This window comes from Coturnix japonica, chromosome 5 (assembly GCF_054131305.1).
Source record: "Coturnix japonica strain WE chromosome 5, WE-NBRP24, whole genome shotgun sequence".
Lineage (NCBI taxonomy): Eukaryota > Metazoa > Chordata > Aves > Galliformes > Phasianidae > Coturnix > Coturnix japonica.
The window spans coordinates 29019944-29042366 of NC_140667.1; the positions used below are offsets into that span (position 1 = coordinate 29019944).

At 41.9% G+C, this 22423-nt stretch overlaps 2 protein-coding genes across 3 annotated transcripts in view; one reads left to right on the top strand and one right to left on the bottom strand.

Annotated features, from left to right (window-relative positions):
- Positions 1-306: 306 nt before the first annotated feature.
- Positions 307-14461, bottom strand: THBS1 (thrombospondin 1). Of its 2 annotated transcripts, XM_015864745.2 has the most exons (22): positions 14349-14461; positions 14171-14264; positions 13076-13653; positions 12463-12538; positions 12018-12214; positions 11708-11833; positions 10113-10206; positions 9544-9717; positions 8995-9171; positions 8483-8656; positions 8183-8310; positions 7925-8077; positions 7193-7411; positions 6661-6768; positions 6159-6318; positions 5650-5768; positions 5057-5291; positions 4464-4691; positions 4061-4332; positions 3579-3676; positions 3326-3465; positions 307-2644 (listed from the first exon to the last, which is right to left on the bottom strand). In XM_015864745.2, exons 2-22 carry the CDS (start codon positions 14247-14249, stop codon positions 2637-2639), a joined length of 3543 nt encoding a protein of 1180 aa, XP_015720231.1. In that variant the 5' UTR covers positions 14250-14264; positions 14349-14461; the 3' UTR covers positions 307-2636. The 2 variants fall into 2 exon arrangements, with proteins under 2 accessions (XP_015720231.1, XP_085405163.1); XM_085549037.1 differs by lacking the exon at positions 3326-3465.
- The window catches only part of LOC107314923 (uncharacterized), a 188673-nt gene continuing 179686 nt past the window's right edge, over positions 13437-22423 (top strand). The window contains exons 1-4 of the mRNA XM_085549820.1: positions 13437-13525; positions 13573-14032; positions 14079-15113; positions 18323-18399. Coding sequence (XP_085405946.1) covers positions 13437-13525; positions 13573-14032; positions 14079-14978 — 1449 coding nt within the window. The 3' untranslated portion in view covers positions 14979-15113; positions 18323-18399. The remainder of the gene's footprint in view (positions 13526-13572; positions 14033-14078; positions 15114-18322; positions 18400-22423) is intronic.

The following is a 22423-nucleotide window of genomic DNA, read 5'->3' on the forward strand; positions in this document are numbered from 1 at the left end:
CTCAGAGGTTGGTTGTTTTCCCTTGTGGCTTTTATCAAGGGCCTCATGGCTATGACTACTCTTAGAGGAGTCCACAATGTCTTTAAGACTGAATTGAGCTACTGCCCCTTAACTAAAAAATGCTTTCAGGTGGACAAGTTGTTATGCCTGGGCTGAAACCTCCTGTGTGCTCTATCTTATCAGATTTAATGGGAAGATAATTGAGGTATTAATTTGAAGCCCAGTTTGACCTGAGTAACCGAGCATGCTCCATCTGGGAGCTACAGAAATATTACAAAGGATGAAGAACACTAGTTGACACAGGTGTAAATATAAATGTCCACGGTGGTTTATTGTTCTCTGTAAGAAGTTCTATTGTACATCTTACACAACTTTAAAATGGAAAACGGTTAAAAATGTTTACAAAAAGCAGGTTCTTAGAAAATAACACTAGAAAAAACATTGGGAAGAAGGAAGCAAAAAACTTCAGTTCAGTGTGCAAATATTTTATAAAAATAGAAATACTAACTCTACAGGTAGCATTTCATGATAAATTATTTAAATAGCATATCTACACAATTACGTGATTAACTATTACAATGGCAATGAGAAAAATAATTTATAAAAACACAAGCAATGGTATACAAGATGTCAAGAAAAAAATATAACACAATATTAGAAATCGTATTTGACATTTTCTTCCAATGCTATTTCCTTGCTGGGAATATATTTTTCCGCAATGAATTTTTGACTATGTACAGCATTAACTCTTCAGTACTACAGTAGCTTTAAAGTTTGTTAGACATTTGAACTCTGCTTAATCCAAAGGTTTTTCTCAGTCACACAATAATGAGGTAATATTTGTACGTAAAACTTTCACTGTGTTTCTTTTCCTTTTTTGAAAAGACAAGGAAATTATATAGGTATAAGAACGCTGCCCCCGTTGGTGTACATCAAGCCCTCTCCCTTTTCTGCAAGGAGCTCCTGAAACTCTGTCTAGGCTGTGAGAATTCCTTCTTTTGTAGCTGGCAGTGCTAGTTCCAATAATTTGTGTGCGGTGACACAAATAGCAAGACTGGATGATTACTGACTGTAGTCAGTGTGTCTCTTTCTGCCATCTCCTCTGAGCCAGTTATTCCGCTTGAAAGTCAGTCCTGCTGACCAGTGGTAAAGCACTGCTGATGTTTCACGACACCAAATTGCTATAATGCTAAATAACATTCCCTCAGCCCAAACTCTATGGTTGAGACAGGAACTGCTCCCATCTAAAAGGACTTGAGTTTTAATACTGCAGAACAGTTGCCTGCCAGGCAACCAACTGCCTTGCACAAAGAAAGGAAAAGCCAATGCTGAGCTCAGACTGAGAAAAACAAACATTCCATTCCCCACCCTGCTGCTTTTCCCTGTGCCTCAAAGCCATTATGGGAAAATTGCTCATTGTAACTAATACATCACCACTATCTGCTCCAGACAAGATTTCACTTAATGAAAAACCCTCTAGTTTCACTATAGAACAGAGTTAATAAATAATCTGTATTTACAATCCTACAGTCATGAAGACTTGTAATAATGGCGGATAGTCTTGATGCATTTTTACTTTTTCTTTTTTTTTTTTTTTAAATCAATAATTCCTCAATCATTACAATATCAAAGATAGTTAAAAATAAATATTTTACAATTTCAGTATTTTATCTACAGGCCCCTTCCCCTCCCCTCTGAAGCGAGGGGCTTAAAGCATCTATGGCATGTAGAAAAGGAATGTCATTATTACTGTTGTATTTTGTGCCTTTTTAACCATAAAATATGAAGCTAGCCATAAAATATGAAGCACATGCTGGTTTCTTCCTGAAGGACAGCACAGTGCTAGTTGAGATGGTGGTGTTCTCACACCACAGCTGAAAGAAAACGTTTGAAAGGTGAGAAAGATCTGCATCTAACCAGGAAACAGAATCTTATTGTAAATCCCAGTTCTCCCAAAGCTGGTGTGATCCAGTGTGCCAATTGCATCCTCCTTTCCCCCTCCCTTCACAGAGAGGGATTTCAGGATATCTGTTTTGTCCTGTGTTACAGAACAGCTGATCTAGCTCACCACAAAGAAGTCAAAGGTTATTTTCATCTAAAAGATGCAACATACAAAAGCATAATTTCTGCAAGTTAAATGGATGTAAACCAAGGTAGCAGAGACCCCATTAAAAAACCTCCACCCCCCACGAAGAAAAGATTTGAGAGTTCACCCTCCCACCCAAAACCCCTTTCCCCACACAATGAAAGGTCTTCAGTTTAAGTAGTCCACAGCACATCCAGAGAGATGTTCTTTTTACAAAATGCTACTCCATGGGACCTCCAGTTAGAGGCAGTGACAAGGCACTGTGATAAATAAACAAATGTCTTCCTGACTGAAGTGCACATTTTCAGTGAAGACAGTTCTTATTTGCAAGACATTTGTTTCCTTCCACTTCAGAGGTCAGATGCAAGTATGTCTCACTTCTATTCTCTCAAAACCATTCTCTTGAGGCAGGTAATGTTTCGAGTCCACATTTATGCAGGAGGAAGAAAGGAAGGAATAATATAATGGTCCCAGGATTTGTAAGGCTAAATGTTTCAGAAGGTGCAATACCAGCATTTAAAAATAGTCTCTGAATCCAGTAACCTTGTGATTATGGATCTGTGGAAAACAGAGAATTAAGATATAAGGTATTTCTGTGTTATGCATGATTGTGTCTAAGACATTCTCCACATGTTCCCTACAAACATGGCTAGGAATTAAAGAATGAGGAAAGTACCTTGACACTCTCAGGAGTTAGAATTTAGAATCTAGTTCATGTAATCATTACCTAACAAAGTCATAATTTGAAGCAAACTAGGGCAACTTGAAACTTAGTCACATGCATCACCACTGAACTGCAAGACTAGAAGGCTGTGTGTAGACTGTGCTTTGCTTATTTTTATGTCAGTCTTCTGCATATTGGACACTAGTCTTGCCAGTTAATATTTTGCATTTTCACCTTGCAGTTTGTCACCTGTATTGATTTATTCTATTCAACTTCTTTACAGGTTCCAGTTCCAGAAACGAACTGTATCTTAACACAGACTCCTGATACTTTGAACCAGCAGGACAGAGGTATTCTTAAGATTTTGTGTTTTCAAACTTTTAAACTGTGAATGACTTAATCAAAAAGGTGTCCCATTTCTGTCTGCAAAACATGCTTGAGATGAAGCCATGTAAAATGATGGATCATCTTTCCCTCTTACATTTTTTTTTTTTAATCTGTCCTGTTTTCTTGAGAGCAGCTTCTTCAACCAATTCTTTAATATAGGGGCCTCTTCAATAAAAGGTTTTCCTTACCTCTGCATTCATATTTAAGACGTGAGAAGTACACATATTCTTGAGAGAAGACAAATAATCCTAGACGACCACCAGCGTAAGTTTTATCATAGATTGGTCCTGAGTCTGCCATGATTTTCTTCCCTTCATACATTACAACTCTACAAAGAGACAGTGCAATCTTGTCAGATATGACTCAACTGTTAGGGCTTTTTTTAAAAATAGACATCTGGCTTCTTTGGGATTATTAATTACATAGAGGCATAATGCTCACCTGATGTAGCCAGTCTTTGGTCTATGGCTAAGGAGCCATCTGTATGCAGTGAAGTCTTTCCAGCCTATGTGACGAGGATCATGCCACAAAGTTCTCACCTACAAAAGAATAGTTCAGTTAACCAGAAGGTCTGAAATAAGATAACCATTATCTTGATATGCAGGTCTCTCTATGAGTAACAAATGTTTAAAGTTCATAGTTAGGCTCTGTAATGGGGTCTTTTGATATCACCTGTATCTAAATTAGCTTTGAAATATGTAAATAGAAATTTACTCCAGTAGTCCAGAAACAATTGATTCACTGCTGCTGGGGAAGCCCATTTGCCTACTGATAATTACAGGATTGCCTTCTTGGCAAAGACAAATAACACTATTCTGAGCAGTATGTGCAGAGAATCCTGAACATACCTAACTTTCTGGAAACACAACATGCGTTGCGTTACAGTGCAGTACAGAAGCGTAGGATATCAGGGTGACCTTTACCTGGCCAGGAGTGTTTCCTGTGTGCCACAGAGCATTACGAAGGTGTTCTCCTGGACCTGTGGTAGAATTCACAACCTTGATGGAGAGACCTGAGTAGCCTTGAGCTTTGGTAGGTGTGGAGTCCCAGTAAGACTGAGTAATCTGCTTCCACATGACAACATAGAAACGACTGCTAGATTGGTAGCCAAATACAAAGCCAGCATAATCATCATCCCTCTCTGTATTGATAAAGAAGGTGCCACTGAAGTCCACAGCATTGAATTCATCAAAACCTATGTGGGCATTAGAAGAGAAAAATTAAGATGTTGCTTTTGATGTGACTTTTAAACAATTTCATAACAATTCCTCATTTTCCATCCCACCTCCACCCCCAAACGCTTTTAAGAGTTAGTGTTCCCCTTACCAACTGCAAGGCCAGGGTCACAGTTGACTGTCTGAACCAGTTCTTTGCCCTGGTGACGTACAACCCAGTTTGGATCATTTTGGGATGTTCCTTTTGGATCCAAGGGAATCATCTGAAACTTTCGGAAGTCAGTCTCACTGATTTCCACATTTTCAGGGCAGATATCATCAATGTCTGGCACACTATCTTGGTCAAAGTCATCTTTGCAAGCATCTCCACGTCCATCACCTGCAGGACAGAAGTAATTTCACTATTCTGAGCAATCAGACGTTGGCTGTTGGCCAGCATAGTTTCAAGTCTTACAGCCTGGGAGGTGAAAAACTTACTGTGCAGCTCTGACTACCCAGGTACTGCTGGCAGATGCTACAGAAGACAAAACAGTTGCTATATAAACATCCCTTTCGCTCCAGCCTGATACTGACTTCATAAACTTAGCAATACCTGGTCTTTTCATTCCTTACTCACAAGGAACACTAACATTAGTGCAGATTATCTTTTTACTTTGAAATTTTTTCCAACCCCAAATAGCATAAGAAAAAAAGAGTTCTCAAAAGAGCTGGAAGATACTCTTAAAGTGTTACTGGTCATCTTACCATCAGAATCTGCTTGATCCGGGTTGGCAACCAATCTGCAGTTATCTTTGTCATCAGGAATACCATCATTGTCATCATCATGGTCGCAGGCATCACCTTTTCCATCCTTGTCATGATCAGCTTGATTGGCATTGGGCACATAAGGGCAGTTATCGAGATTATTTTGATGACCATCTTCATCTATGTCCTGATTGTTGTCACACTCATCACCTATAAGGTCAGAGTCGGTATCATCCTAAAAAACAAAATAGAAGGAAAAATAAAGAATATTTTAAAAGCCACCTGAAGCATCTGGATTATGAGCCTTAATAGCTAGAACTGGGATTTCTCTTTACTTTAGTAAGAGCTAAAATGGAAGTTTTAGAGATGTATTAAGAACTGTACATGCAATAGCCTTATAGATTCTCTTTAGAATTACTTTTTGGAACACTACCTTGTCAGTGTTTGAACTGTGAAGGAATAATACTGACACTATTTGGCAAATTAATGAGAATAGTACGTCAGCTTAAACTTAAGTTATACCTAGGTATAATATCTTGCATATTGTAGCACATTTGAACAACTATATTCTATTTGTATAAGAAAACCTCTACCTGGTCAGGATTATGTTCCAGTGGACAGTTATCACACTGATCTCCAACACCATCCAAGTCTGTGTCCCTCTGGTCTACATTGTAGACATATTGGCAGTTGTCCCTTTCATTGAGGACCCCTGCAACATTAAGAAGATTTTGTATATGCAAGTCAAAAATATAGCAAACACTTCAAAGGAACGTGCAAAGTCAACATACACTTTTTGATAATTCTTGATAATATTTTGTAAGCCTGAAAAGCATCTGATTGAAACCTGACTAAATGCTGGCTTCTGTTGTTATTTCTTGTTAGAACAGAGCTAAAATTTAACTGTACCAAAAACGCATATTTTCCAAAATGAGTTTCCATTAGCTTCAAGTGCTACTTTCATAGCCTTATTGTCCTGAAAACATCAGAGGTGGGATCTTGTGTGTTCAAGTGTAAATTTCTGGTATGAAACCAACGGTACTATTCTATACATTTGTCCTGACTGATCAGCAGCGTAAAGGTGTAATCAGAGGACACCTACCATCTCCATCAATATCCACTGCACACGCATCTCCTTCTCCATTGTTGTCAGTGTCAGTCTGATCGGGGTTGTGATTGTAGGGGCAGTTATCACAACGGTCACCAACATCATCCCTGTCATAGTCATACTGCTGTGGGTTGTAGACGAATGGGCAGTTGTCCTGAAAGAAAGAAGTCAAACGTTTTTTAAAACTGTCTGATCAAAACTTCAACATACAGCAGCATGAGCAGGAATGGAAAAGCAAGAGGCAAAAGGGAAAGCAGACAGAACTAGAATGCTTTTTTATCTCAAAACACACAACTGCTTATTTGAGTGTGGGAATGGCTGACTAAGAATGAAGATTCATTTTCCAAACACAGTAGCTGCAGAAGGTTAATCTGCACAGTTATCATCTCTGAAGGTTTCTAGGATAGCTATCAGATCCAACAATTTCATATGAAGGCCTTAGGAAAAGGAACAGGAGAGCTACATTCTAAAAGGCTGTTCTTTTCTGTTGTCTTACCCTGTCATCAGGAATACCATCATCATCGTCATCATTATCACAGGCATCACCAATCCCGTCTTTATCATAGTCTTCCTGCCCAGAGTTGGGGAGATTGGGGCAGTTATCCTATAGTGTGAATAAAGTACATTGTTTACTCCTGGCATGAGCACAACAGGGATTTTAGCAGTCATAATAATAATGCAAAAAATCAAGATTTTATCAAGTCACCTGATGATTGTAGCTAATCATATTATAGTGAGGATATGTATTTGAATGCCATAGACCACATCACTTAAATACCAGACTTAGCTCTTCTTACCCTTCTGCTCTTCCCCCAATATAAAGATATTTATCAGATCAAAGCTGATATAAGTGATAGAATTAAATTACTCCTAGAATATTTACAGCAAACATTTATAATCGTACCAGCCTTCTTTTCCCACCAGGAATGATTAAAGCAATGCTAAAAACCTCCTAACAATAGCAGTGTTAGCTATTTTTATATGGTCCTCATTTAGAAGCATTCTATAGGAATATAGGATAAACATACTTTTTTACAGTGGTAAGTGGCATTGGCAACACAGACAAGGTTCTCATTTGGCCATCCATCCAAGTCAGTATCTTCTCCACATATTATGCCATTGCCAGCATAGCCTGGTTTACATTCACAACGATACATTGGGTCACTGAAGTGGCCAAGGTAATTGCATTTGGCATTCTTGTTGCAATCATGCGTTCCATCTGTGCATGGATTACGTGGCTTGCAGACCTGGAAGACCACACAGAAATTAAATCCAGGGGAAGCATTTTTTTTTTTTTTTTAATCACACATTTTTACCCAGAGATTCTAAGAAGGCAAAGAATACATGCCTATTTTCATCAAGGATGTTTCAACAGGGAAAGAAAAAACCTAATACATTATTTTCTCTCCGCTCTACAACTCCAGTACCTGTCTTGCACTTTCTCTTGTTCAAAGCTCTTATATTTAAGTGGAACACTTTATCAAAAGGCCATTAAAGTACATGCTGCTCCACTGTAAATTAATGCTTATTAAATTACTCTCTTAAAATTAGGTACAATGTCAGAATTCTTCATGGCTGAAGAGGACATTTTTATAATTCATACTGCACTCCAACAGGAGAAGCATGAATTAATTTCTGTTTTGAATTACAGATGACGTACCAAATCCATCTTTCCTGAAATAGATATTTGCTTTCCACTGTTTGCAGAAAGCAACTTTGTACGGCTTGGTAATCAGGCATAGCTCTCAGGTTGACAATACCTGTTTGTTTGCCATGGCATCCTCAACACTGTGACCAAATGGTTGTGACCCAGTGAAACGTGGTGGACAAGGCAGACAGTTGTATCCAGGTTCAGTGTTTTCACATCTGTGCACTCCATTTAAGACAAAGCAGGCATCAGGAACTTCTTTGCACTGAAAAGTTTGAGATAAAAGAAAACAGTGTATTAAAACATTGGTATTGCTTCATTTCCCATTTTCTTCTCACTTTCAAGTCAGAAACATTTTTAGTCTTCCTACCTCATCAATATCTTGACAGTTGATACCATCACCGTGGTAGCCAGTAGGACAGGCACCGCACTTCCAAGAACCATCAGGGGAGCTTGTACATGTAGTTCCCGCAAAGCAAGGATTAGACAGACACCCATCTGAGAAACAAATGAGAGTTAAGATGAGGGATGAAGCTGCCGTATTGTGTTTTGCTAATACTCCAGTTCAAAGTTTAAGCACTTTGGTTTTAAAGACTTGACTATACTACTTAAAAAATATGGCCTAAGATTGGCCACAATCATTAGATGACTATGGAAAAGGAATACTCACCAATTGGACAGTCCTGTTTGTTGCACACCTGAGTTCCTTTAGCTTCACCTACACAATTCTTCCCACCATATTGAGGCTCAGGATTATTGCAGAGACGGCTGCGTTTCTGAAGTCCTCCTCCACATGTCACTGTGCAAGCATCCCATGGAGACCATGGTCCCCAGTTGCCATTAACTAAAGAGAAGTTGAAATTAGGGAACCTGTATGGCTTTAAGTTCAGTAAAAATAACAGTTTGCAAACTAAAAAATATTCCTTTTGTAGCAAGAGTACTTGAGACATTGTTCTGACCTAATTCACAGAATGGCAGCCCCCACTAATAGGCTCCATAGAAAACTTGGATCACAACTGCTAGACAAAATTAAACTATTTTCTTTAAAACTAAACTATGAGATTTTACCAAGCCTGTACCAAAGTTTAAAAGACCACTAGAAGTCCAGTACACTGCAGCTTCCTATTTGGAAAGTTCACTGTTTAAACTAGCAAGTAGTAGCTAGCACCTGGACACACTTACTTGGGCAAGGATCTTTCTGGCAGGACTTGGTTTCCCTTGCTTCACCCTCACAAGGCTTGCCATTCAGCTGTGGTACTGGAGAGTTGCAGAGACGAATTCTAGTGATCATGCCCGTACCGCAAGTGACTGAACATGATGACCATGGTGACCAGTGGCTCCAACCACCATCCTGTTTAACTACAGAAAGAGATATCTATTAGCAGAGGTTTCGAAACCCAGACTTCAGTTTCAAAGCACTTAGAATGTAGTTAGAATTGTACTAGAAACTCTCTATATTAGAAAACCTTAACACAATCATAGATCAAGTTCTGTTGCTAGAGAAACTGTACACCTAAACTGGTGCCATTTTTAATCTGGGAGCACAATCCAAACATGTTTATTTACTGGATCAACTATCTGCTCCATTTTACATGATTACTATAAGTCCTTAAAGCTAGAAGTCAACGCTCCAGTCCACTGACAGAGTATTAGGATAAACTTTGCTGTTAACACTAAGCCAATAAAACTGGCCCATGTTTTATTACCAGGATGAATGGACTAAATACTTACATCTCTTATCACACTCCTGAAGGTGGCAAGTCCGAGTCTGCACAGAAGACCCTTCACAGCGGTTGTTGAGACTATCACAGGAACGCCCTCTCTGCTGAATTCCATTCCCACAGGTCACTGAACATGAAGTCCATTCAGACCAAGGAGACCATCCATCATCTGCATAGTCGCTAGCTGTAAAGGTGCACAGATCTGTTATAGCCCAGAATAAGATGCCAAGGATGTATTTTCCATATTCCTTTCCCCAACCCCTTCCTCTGCTTTTTCTTTACCATAAGAAAAAATTCCACACAACTGCCCTCAAAATCTACATGCATTTCCCTATCTTGTACAAGGTAAAGGACGAGAACTCAAACATTTCAGAGCTTACATGCATTACTTAAGATACTTCAGGTGGCTTTACATAATAAGGATGAATTCAGAGGAGTCAGACACTGATGCTAGTTCACAGTCAGCAAGGTTTTTAAGAAAACTCAAGTTTAATCATCTACTTGGCCTCTATACAGATATACAGAGCAGTGCATGTCTACTGATTGTAGAGAGGTGTGAAGGTATTTTTAAGTACTTACGCCAGCATCGGGGACAGCACTCCCCATCAGGCACAGTGGCATTGGAACAAGGCATGAGAGGACAAGACACTTTCCGGCATATAGTAGCAGAGTTCTGTAAAGAATTGAAAGCATCCAGTAAGCAAGCGGGATATAAAGCATACCTCTAGAGTCTAAACTCAAAGCTGGTAAAGTCAGATGATAAAGATACCCTTTGTTCAGCACTGAAAGACTCACATAGAACATCTAAAGTAGAAAACCTTGTATTTAGAGCTGATACAATTCAGGAGTAGCTCCTTTCATTTATTCTTATTGCAACTTCACCTCACTCCTGCCCTCCATCCATACTGTTTCCTTCCCAGTTAGGTAGTTACGTTTTGAATAAATTGGTCAAGAATGACTACCAGAAACTGGCTAAAATAAAGAACTGAGTAAAGAACTATTGCTGTATGATTCCCAAAGTATAAGGTCAGACTTCAAGGGAAAGAACCAAGAAATCAGCTTTTCTGTTAACGTGGATTTAAGCTGATTACATGGTGAACATAAAATGAGTTTAGTGGACTTGGCTGAGGAGCCATAAAATCTACAAGTTATACTTAAAGGTCTTTGATCTTTAAGCCAAGCAGGCAGGGTAGGAACACCCATCTCCAATCTCAGTGAGAGGTGAACTGCAGCCTGCAGTTTCGCTTCTTGAAGGTAGCGGCTTTATCAGAAGAATGCCCTTGTGATTACTGTTACAAGCTCCCCTTTTTCTCAAGCAAATGACTTTATCAAGGTAGTTACAGCTAACATTGAATAAGAGGGTTGGTGGAAAGATGAGTGAAGGCAAAAGTCACAATATCATCTGCTGCACACAAAACTGGAGATAGAAAACTACAGAAGTAAATGCAGAATTGTGTGAGTTGCCCTGTATTGCACATCTACAGATACTCAGCCTTTGACTTCTAAACAGGGTCAAAGATCTGACACTCTCTGGTAGACTGATATTCTGAAATGCTTTCCTTATGCTTTTTCCTTCTATTTAAGTATTAAAGCTGAATAAATAATAAACATGTTATCAGAATACTCTGGATATACAGAGATCAGCAGAAATCTGGAAAAAAGTTTCTGTTGCATGCGATCTGTTAAAAGCTTACGGGACGTAGCTAGAAGCATTCATTATATAATGAAAAAACCTGTCAGTTTAAGAGCCTTTACTGAATACTAGAATCTCTTTTCTGCTAAGGCAGCAGGAGGTTCTCTGAGGATAAAGCATCCACTTAAGCTATTTTGGAGAGGAAAAATGGTAATACTGTTTGTTCTTTTAAATACTGACTTGTAAATGTACACGTAGATTACAAAGAAAGCAGAGGAATTCCCCAAATTCTGAAATGAAATGTATTTTTAACATCTGTATGAGAGTGACATTCAGTATAATTCTAAATTACTGCTGCAGTAATACTATACAAAAGTTATATAAGAGATCTACAAGGGTAAGAAAGATAGGCTGAATACCTCTCTGGCCCCATTCCACGTAGGATTCACTCGTTCAAAACAACAAATGTCATTTAGAATTATCTGTTAATTTTAAGTCATGAATTTATATATAGAGAGCTTATGAATGCAAGGAATCTTACCTGGCAAGTGCATTCAGTGCAGCTGTCAATAGTCCACTCTTCCTTATTTTTATGCATGATCCCATTGTGAATGCATACTCCGGGAGTGATCTGGACCACTTTGGCAATCAGTTCATTTTCTTCAGTCTTAAAGGGCAGGTGGGGGGGAGGGCAGCAAAGAGAAGATATTTAGGAGTTAACATAGAAAAAACACTCCCTTCCACAAATTCATAGCAAGGGTAAAGTTATAACTGTTTATTCAAGCTCAAATAACAACTTACAATTCATCAAGGGACAAATAAGACATACTGTGAATTTATCTAACACTTACCACTTTGCGAACTCTGTCTTGAAGTGTTGTAACCATGGACCGTAGCCCTTGCAGTTCCACAAACATGTTAGTTAGTTCATCACAGGAAAAGCCACAGACTGCTTGAATGTCCTTTGTTTTATGGCCAATGTAATTGGTGCGGATAGCTGGGCTGGAACCGTTCATGGGGTTGTCCAAAGTAATGGTTGCACTAGTAGCTAAGAGACAAGAAAGATTACATTAAGTAAATGCATTTTTTTTTGCCACGTATATTTATAGCCCCAGGGTAGCACCTGTTATACAGCTGCCACCAGATTTATTAGGGTATCTCCAGAAAAATAACATTTCTTTTGCAATACAGATTTGAATGTCAGCATACTTCTGAGTCCTGTTTCAGCTTGTTTTCCTAACTTACTGAGGAAGCCTCTATTTGATAATCATTGGATTCAGAAGATTGTGGACTTACAGCTGGAGCAGCCTTTGTTCCTCATGATAGTTTCCAACGTTGTTCTAAACACAAACCGCACGTTCTGCAACACTCCCTGTGGAGAGAGAAAGAATTGCAGCTACCTGCAACAACTGCAAGGGAAAGAAGGGTAACTTGCACAGAGACGAGTTTGTAGGCAATAAAGTTCACTTAAGTTCATCACAAGTAATTTCACAACAGACAGACGGCAAGGTGAAACATGTTAATTCATTCTCCTGAGCTAGAGCAAGCCCTGCTTCCTAACACTCTCAGCCTTGACCACAAAGACCTGGCAATTTTCCAGGCAGGAAGGGAAAAAAGCATCAGTTTCTCAGTCTTGTATAATAAGTTGAGCAATCAAACTACAACCACCTGTCCAGAACCTTTGGGACCTACTGCTGCATAAAGTCCTCTCTGCAAATCTAGTGCTTCACACTTCAAGCTCCATTGATTGAGCTTAGCAGATATAGAGGTGGTTCACATGAGATGTACAGAAGCAGAATCTTTTCTCCCTGTTTCCTGCAACTTCCTAACCACGTAGGTTGGTTGAATGATGTACTTTTCAGGCACACAACTGAAGATACTAAGCAAAAATGCAAGGGAAAAATCTTACCTGGAAGTTGTCATTGACTCCCCCTTTGGCAATACGGAGCCTGGCACTGCTGGCCAGGTCCCTAGTGAAAATGTTCTGGATGGGAATGTCCAGTTCAGCATTCTCCATTTTCTCACACCCCACATAAAGCTGAGCCCGGTCTTCTTGTACAAACAAGGTGATGTTCTTCCAATGTCCTGTAGCTAACAAGGCATCCTCTATGGACACTAACTGCTGCTTGCCATCACCAGAGAGGCTCAGGTCCAAAGTGCCCGCCTTGCCATTTGAAACTAGGCTGAAGACATGACCAGAGCCATCCTTCCGTTCCACGGACAGCAACGTGCCTCTGCTCTTCTTGACTTGTCGGAGAGTGGCCATAAGGATGAAGCCCTTCTCAGCATGGATGATGTCTAACAAGTCTTGGAACTTGGAGTCAGGGACAGCAGGGATGCGACCGGCATCTTCAATGCGGTAAGCAGGGCTGGAGACATCCGGCCCCTTCACCATGTGCACCCCAGGTGCCCGGCGCCCAGGTCCCTTGCGAGTTATGCCACACATTTCAAAGATATCAAAGATGCTGTCATCATCACCCCCGGACTCTGCAGAGAGATCAGAGTATCCATCGTAAGCCATGGAAAAGAAACGGCCGAGTACCCATACATCCCCCATGGCTTTCTTAGCGCACTGCCGAGCGCAGTGTGCATTACGAGGTACGCACGGTGCGGGCAGCGGCTCCCAGGCAGGGCAGCGCCACCGGGAGCTGCGTGCGGCGCTCACACACATTGCTGTGAAGGAGCCAGGAGGCACCGGAGCGCCGGGCACCCGCTGAGAGACACCGAGATAGCGGCACTGCCACCTCATGAGGCTACGGCGGAGGAGAAGCAGCAGAGGCACCGCGGGGCTCTCGGGGCAGCCACACGGAGAAGGAACGTGGCAGCAAACCCTCCCGGGGCTGCCCTCGGCTCTGCCCCGCGTCAGGTGGGCGAGATGCTCCCGAGAGCTCCTGCTCTGAACGCTGCGGGAGCCTGAGCGCGGCTCTGCTCAAAGGTGTCGGTCCATCCGTGCCAACCCTCGGAGCCGCGTCCCCGTACCCAGCCGTGCCCTGCCGGCCCCTACCTGCCGTGCGTTTGGCCTCCGGGCCGTCCAGCGCCAAGAGGAGAAGGACGAGAAGAGCGGCCGGTCCCATGGCGAGCATCTGCCTCCGACCGACCTGCGAACGGCCACAAGGGAACAGGTCACGGAGCTGCCCCGCGGCTGGATGCAACGGGACAACGGGAGCCGCATCGGCGCTTACCTGTGGGGAGAGCGGGAGGGCGGCTCCCGGTACCGGCGAGCGATATCCTCGGGAAGCGCCTGGGAGCACGGAGCGGAGCGCGGTACAGCGGGGTGGGCGCTGCCGGGTGCTCTGTGTGCGCCGTGCGCCGCGCGCGCCTTTAAAGGGTCGCCCGCATTCCTGGGCGCGCTGCGGGCCAATCAGCGGCGGCGGGGCAGGAAGCGGGAGGCGTGCGGCGGTGCCGGCCGCCGTTCCACCGAGCGGCCCCGAGGGTCGGGGCGGGGCGGGGCGGGGCGGGGCGCGGAGCCCGTGCCGGGCACACACGGAGCTCCCGGAAGCGCCGCCTGGGGGCGCCACGCGAGCGGAGTCGGCGGCGCTTGTTCTCTTACGGCCGGTCCCGGCCACCGAGCGGGCGGCACGACCGTCATCCCGGCATGGCACGCGACCGGCCGGGAGCCGCTCTGGAAGCGGCTTAGGGCCGAGCCCGGCGCGGGGATAACGGTGCGCCCGCCGTGCGGTGCCGGCACGCGGCAGCCCCTCGTGGCAGCGGCCGCCCCTCCGCCCCCGGCACGCGGCGTGTGGGCACCACGCGGTAACCACGGCGGCTCTGCCCGCACGGCACCCGAGACACGCAGAGAAAGGCGGGGGTAGGGACCCCCAGTGCCAGTATAACGGGGAGCTTTGTGCGGAACGAGTCACACCGAGCTGCGGCTGAGGAGCGGGCTGTTAGTAGTGAACAGTAACTCACTGCTCTGGGCAGGAATGCCCCGTGTAACCAGATTTCAGGTAAGGGGAGAGCTCCTGAAAATGAAGGAGGCAGATTCCCTACATAACGTCACTCTCTATATGACTGAAAGTGGTTTGGCTGTGTGAAATGGCTCTGAAGTCATCAAATTCAAAATAAGATCCGATTCCTCTACCTTCCTTGGCCCTTTTACGTTTGGCATTTGCTCCTGCAGAAAGCCAAGCGTCAGAGAATGAGAAGAATCCATCAGCCGATGGCATGTGTGGTGAGGAGAAACTGGAGTACTCTTGGCAGCCCCAAGCCCTGGCTGGACCAAACTCTGAACCGAGCCGCACTGTGTGAAACACATCAGGCTGCTGGCCTGGCTGATGCATGAGGCACCAGTGCTCTGCAGATCATCCCAGGAAATGCCTCGGGAAATTCTTGACTTAAGGAACAAGATAGCTACAGCACTGTGTACGTTAGGGGGAAGCCAGAAGTGTCATCCCTTCTATCTTAGGAAACAGAGCATGCCATCCGAAGCAAGCCTTTCGTTATGTAGTGATTCATTGAAGAAAAACCTCAAGTGCCACAAAATAAGAAGCAGAGAGCAAGAAACAGTGAGAGATGCTGGTAATGAGGAAAGACCTGCCAGGGTATAAAAATCAGCAGGAAAGAGAACAAAAGAGAAACTTGTCCAAGTGGGGTCAGTGCATAAGCATCACTCAGTGTTCAGTTTACTAAGCCCAATCCGTGCCAGTGGCTTCCTGTGGTACACTGTTACACTGAAGTCCAAGGGGCTGTATCAACACCTTATTGCTCTCTACAGCTGCTTGGAAGGAGAACTTAGTAGAAAGAGGGTCAGCCTCTTCTCCCAGGTAACAGTAATAGGATGGAAGATAATAGCCTCGGGTTGCTCCAGGGGAGATTCAGGTTGGAAACCAGGAAAAGCTTATTCTCTGAAGGAGTGGTAAGGCATTGTAACAGTCTGCCTGGGGAGGTGGTGGAGCTGTCCCTGGAGGTTTTCAAGAAAAGGGTAGATGTTGCACTAAAGGACATGATTTAGTGGTATAGTGGTGATTAATCAGTTGATGAATCTAAGATCAGCACATCCCTGAGTCCAGAGAGTTTTGGTCATGCTTTTCCTCTTGCATCCCTAAGTCAAGCTGAGGTCACATTTCAAAGCTGTAAGAGAACCTCAAAACTGTTTTTAAAGTGTGGAAGTTGGGGCAAGAATCCAGAACCATCCACTTCAAAGTGAAAAAAGAATATTCCACATTTCTCTCTTATTGCTTCCAAAGGTGTGTGGATGATCCTCCCATCATAGAATTGCAAGGTTGGAAAGGACCTACAAGATCATCCAGTCCAACCATCCTCCCATTACCACTGGTACCACAAGCCACTAAACCATATCTCATAGCTCCTCACCTCCAGATGCCTCTTAAACACTGCCAGGGATGGCAACTCCACCACCTCCCTGGGCAAGCCATTCCAGTGCCTAGAATGTTCTCTGTGAGATCCTTGGAACCTCAGTGAATGGTCATTCTAAGCATGAGATGCTGACTGATACCTAAAAAACGCATTGGAGCCTGTGGACCAATGGAAGGCAATGGTAATGCCTTCTTCTGGAAAAGAGGTGGCTCAGAGGAGACCTTACTGCTCTCTATAACCTCCTGAAGGGAGGAGCTGGGGGTTGGCTTCTTCTCTCGTGTCATTAGTGACAGGACTAGAGGGAGTGGTTTTGAGCTGCAGCAGGGGAGATTCAGGCTGGACATTAGGAAACATTACTTCTCAGAAAGGGTGGTCAGGCACTGGAATAGACTGCCCAGGGAGGTGGTGGAGTCACCGATCCTAGGAGTGTTAAAGGAGCAACTGGATGTTGTGTTGAGGGACATGGTTTAGTGGGAGTTATTGGTAATAGGTGAACGGTTGGACTGGATGATCTTTTAGGTCTTTTCTAACCTTGGTGATTCTGTAATTCTAGGACAGAAGCATGCTTATAAAAGTATCCATGAAGACTTAGTTTAGAAAGTTTAGAAGGTTAATTACCCTTTCTGAAGACTCGTAACATCTCAAGAAGATCTCAGCCTTTGGAGAGAGATGTTGCTCCTTTGGCAGCTAACCCTTAAAAATGAGGGTGTGATGGGGTGGACCTGGACTCCACCCCTTCCAGGCACTCTTGTGCATTGCTTGCAGCTGAGCTCCGTGGGTCAGTCACACACACCTAGTGCTCAGTCATTGTCACAGGCCATGACCTAGCAATTCCCAAACAGAGCCTAACCAGAAAAACTTATAAAATTCCTCACAGTTGTGAAAAATAATAAAATTAGATCCAAGGTTTTTAATTTGGACCTGTCTTCAGATTTTAAAGAATGCCTTTAGAAATCAAACTTGAAGTATATGATTAAATCAGAAATACATTCCAATGACTGAGGTCAAAATCTGACCCATAATTTTGCCATGTCCAACACATTTAAGTTTTTATCACAGTGTGAGCTCTGTGCTGCTAACACCAGCAATATCAAGAGATGCTGCCTTAGTGGTGGTCAGCCCTTAAATGAGGTCTAGAGGAGGTGGAGTCAAGCTCCACCCCTTCCGGGAGCACAGCTAAATTACTCTCACCTGTGCTCCCACAGCTGACCCAACACTTGCCTCGGGTGATTAATCAGAGGTTCAGGCTGTGATTACCAATTTCCCATACAATGTCCCACATCACAAATCCATTCTCTTCTCTCAAGTCCTGGAATCACATCCTTTTCACCATATCTCTCTGGGGTACAAGGTCCTCTTTTTACTTCCATTGAAAATTTGTTGCAGAATATGTTTACAACTCCAAAACTTGTTAGTATTGCTTCATTTTAGACTGCAAAATTTGTTGCTGGAAATAAGTGAAAGCTCCACAGTAAATTTTTAGGAGAACACTGGTCATGATTTCACTTCTTTAAATGTGGTCTCACTCTATAGTAGTCATTGAATCAGCCAGAGCTGATGCATTCATGTTCCTCTATCAATTTGAAAAATGAATTTCTCTAGCAGTACCATTAATTTCACTGGTGATACATGCAGAATTAATTTGACTTTTTGAGTTGCTGTACACGGAATCGTTTTTATTTAGTCTGTAAAAACTGTTCAGGTGAAAAATACTGGAGTGTTTTATTAACTCTTTAAGAATTAGAATTTAAAGTACAAAGCATAAACCACTCCTAAACCTACTGTATTCCTGAAGCCAGAAAGTTACTGTACTTCAACTCGGTTTCCTTTGTCTACACAGAAATAAAGAGGACAAAAAGCAGCATTCCCAGTGAAAAGACATCTTCATACACTGCCTTTGTCAGCAATGGATCAAAGGTAACCTTAGATATAGGCACCTATTCTCTGCTTTGGCCAAGTATTTCTACCCAGTGAATCATGACAGCATGTATTGAAATTCAAGCATGTGGTAGAATTTCCTCAGTTTTCATTAAAATTCAGAGCATGCCTGTAGATGTGTGCTTTCAGATGTTTTGCTTATTGGAGGTGAGCATAAGTACATGCGTTTATACATTTACATACAGGACTGTTGTTCCGATAAAGTGAAGTGACTGAAAGCCGCTCATTTTCATGGCAGCAGTCTGCAACCCAGTGAGTCTTTATGTGTTGTAAACAAGCAGCTGTAGAGCTTATATCCCTTTCCAGATAGTCACAAAGGAAATAAGAAACTTCAGTTATTGTTCACCTATCAATCAGAGCATCTCTCGTCTCCAGCATTAACCTCATGTTACACAATCAGTCTGAAGTCGACTATACAAGACAGAACATACAGAATTTACAGCAGCATGTTACCATGTTGGAACAAAATGCTCTGTCTTTCTCTGTGCTTTTCTTCTTTTAGTTAGGCAAAATCAATCAATTAATCATGGGTTCAATGCATTGCTCTTAATAACACCATTACTTAATATTGCATAATTTCTTTTAAGCATTGGAGAAAGGGGAATTGAAGGATCTGTGCAACACATAGCTGAGTCTTGCTGATGGTCAGGTGATAAAGAGAGTAATATATATTAAAACATTAAAAAGACTGTGCTGTCATTACACAACTTGAAAAAAAACACATTTAAAGTAACTAACAGAAATGATGAATAAACTGTACCTGGGAAGGAACAGTAGTTTTCTACCAGGAAGTGATGTTCCAATTACTTAAAGTGCAGTGCCCAGAAGGGACTGAAACAGAGAAGTAAAAACTTGTACAGTAATTTTCTAAGTCCCCTCCACATTGTCACACTAGTTGAAGCTGTCTACTTTTGCACCTTTCATGAGAATGGATTGATAGAGCATCCTTCATCACAATTTACCTGTGCTGTGGACTTAGCCTAGATGAACAACTTAAGGCAAATGCTGAACTTTACTGCTGAGTTGTAAATAAGAAATGCTGGCTTTTAATCATTCCCTTATTCCTTATAAGTGTCTGCAGGGGTCTGACAGAGCAGCTGTTACACAATGCACACGTGTGGGTAACAGCAGACACTTTAGGAAGAACACAGACTGGAAGAAGTTATGTCTCATGTTGAGGAAGGAGACTGAATAACAAAACTGTTCACTGTAGTTATTTGCAGGCTTTTATTACAAACAATGCCTTGCGGGCTGGGAAGTAAGAAGTCTTGCCAACAGATTATTTTGAGCATATAAAATGATCTATGAAGTTTACAACTAAGAAGCCTTGACACACCCCAGTTTAAACTCCCATGCTCACTACTACTTAATGGAACCGCAGCTTTGTGGTTTACATACATGAGATGGGAAATGCATAGAAGTTACAGGCACATTTCATCCAGTTTCTGATTATGCCTGGCCTTTTCTTTATCCCAGAGGTCATAACAGCAGTGTTGAATCCTGCAAAGACTTACTCATATGTCATTAGCACTGTTGACTGACTCACATGAATAAGACATAAATAAAATTCTTCAGGGTCAGGCTCTTATTCTGCTCTATTTATGTGAGTCTGCTGTGACTCACATCTCCTAAATTCAAATAACATATAGCATATTGCATATAGCAATTTAAAGTTGTCTGCCAAATAGTTTCTCATGATTACTTTTGGGAATGGGAGGAAGTTTTCAGGAAGTTGCCTTTGCAGTGTTTGATACTGCATTGCTGCCTGATCACACAGCGCGTGGAGTAGATCAAAAAAGAGTCGTCCAGGAGATAAACAACTGTGATGTGTAACACGTACCTTCCTCTCTCCACTGCAGAAATAAAAGTAATCTTTCCCACTGTCCAGCCATGTCCATATTCACTTAAACAAAACTATTTAGAATATCTGAAAAAGGACTGCCTGGCAACACCCAGTAACAATAGAAAAACCAAACTGTTTAACCTGTGGTGAGGAAAAACTTGAATGACCCTTTTGAAGGCTAAAGACTTGGTCTGAAAAGATGAACTAAAGAACAAGCAATGCTCTAAACAATTCTGTCTAGGTGTTGTAAATCTTCCCATGCAGTTTCCTTACAGCTCTCTATTTGGAAAGGTGCTTCCATAATGCAATTTTATTTTTTTGCCATTTTGTCCATTCCTCAGTGGACACTGAGGCTCGTTGCTGTTCCCTTACAAGCAATCTTTTACACATGAAAGCCTGCTATCATGTCTCTCTTCAGTCTGCTAGACTAAACAAACCCAATTTCTTAATCAGTCATATTTTCTGAACCTTATTCTCCTCTTTGGACCTTATCCAGCTACTCTCCAGTGTTTAAAAAGCCCAGTAACAAGAACTATATGCAATGTTCCAGTTTAAGCCTTATAAGACTTAGTGAAGAGAAATAATAACCCTCTGAAACATAGAACAGTCCTGATGGCATACACTGGCATAAGTGGTCAATTTTTTCTTTCATTTAACCTTAGTTTCTCAGCAATGTCATATCACTGATTTGTATTCCATCCGTGGTTTTGTTATAGGCCTCAAGTCCTGTCAAGGTTTTTTGTTGCCTTGCCATTTATTTTCAGTTTGTATTTGATTTCTTGCTCCTTGGTACAGGAGCGGGCCTTTGCTATGATGAGTTTCACCTTAGTTACTTTGCTTACAAGACTACTGGTTGGGCAGAGCTCTTTGAATCAGAGCTTGATTTTAGCCAGTTTTACCAATATATATGAAAAATGAGAATCTGATAGACCTACCTAGAGTAAGCCAAAAGAGCTTATTTTTCTGAAAATTATCATCAGTATTATTTTATCTACAACAAAAGTATCTAAGAATGTTCTCTAAATACTTGTAAAGCGTTGTATTATTCAATCGTGGGGATGAAAGATGAAGCTGTTAGTATTAGTAAGAGTTTCAAAAAGAGCCAGTGCAAGCTTTGCATCCCCACAAACCAGCCTAAGCTAAATCAGCCGAATCTGTTAAGTTTCATTTTCTGCAGGGGTGAAAGTATCCAAACTTGAAGGCTTTTCAGTAAATACTGACCAAAAGAACGCTTTTGGAGGCATCAAGCCAAGGCAGATACTGGAATGTATTTTGAGTATCTATATCTGCAAGTGCACATTATCCTATGTCTTGGCAAAGCATCTGAAGTAAAATATACATCCTATGGCAGTGCCTATTAACTGCAGTTTTTGTACCACAGCTGGTGCATGTCTTGCTCGCTCAGTGTCTGTGGAGCTAGCAGGAGACCATCTGCACTGTCCCTTTAGACAAATACTAAATCTTGCTTTTCAGTTCTGTCCCTGGTGGCTGGATGAGATACTAATTGAAATTTTCTCTTAAGGGCTTCTACTTGCCTGAAACTTCCCTTCACAGAATGGTGCCAGGTGTACTTGAGAGCTGATGCATCAAAATAGAGATACTCTTATAGGTAACCTAAAGTTGCTTGCATATGTATACATCTAATATTCTTGCTCATGTTCTTAGGCATGTACTGATTTTAAAAAACAAACAAAAAAAAAAAACCAGTCTTGATCTGAAGTTTCTTAGACATTTTTATTTCTAAATTTTTGCTTTTCTCTCTCATCACTGAATTTTCTTATCAAGATAAAGCCGTAGGCACTGTGTGAATTCCATCATACATATTTGCCCCTTTCTATGAACATACTCTATGAGCTAAGAATGCCAGCAAACCAAACTCTAGCTTTGTGGTTCTGAACAGCTTCTTACTGTGCTAAGGAATGTTATTTAACATACAGCTCCAACAAAACCAGAGCTGCTAGAACATATTTCAGAATGCAAATGAAAGCCAGAAACCAGGACTAAAGTACAGCTTTCTGTTCAATGACACAGATAAAACATGTACATATTGTGTTTAGTAAAGTATATATCCCCAAGGAGATATAAAGAGAGTATTCCTGCTTTTAGTTAAAAATGGATAAAAAGATTAAAATCGGGAAGATATTTAGTTTCTGGGATTAA

What these genes read in the sequence shown, in the direction of transcription:
- THBS1 (XM_015864745.2), bottom strand. Translation starts at nt 14,249, where the DNA reads ATGCTCGCCATGGGACCGGCCGCTCTTCTCGTCCTTCTCCTCTTGGCG. An exon ending in GTGCTGTCCCCGATGCTGGC is followed by an intron (nt 9,718 to 10,112) that starts GTAAGTACTTAA and finishes GCACCTTTACAG; the next exon opens with CTAGCGACTATGCAGATGAT. An exon ending in GGATCAAGCAGATTCTGATG is followed by an intron (nt 4,692 to 5,056) that starts GTAAGATGACCA and finishes TCTGTCCTGCAG; the next exon opens with GTGATGGACGTGGAGATGCT.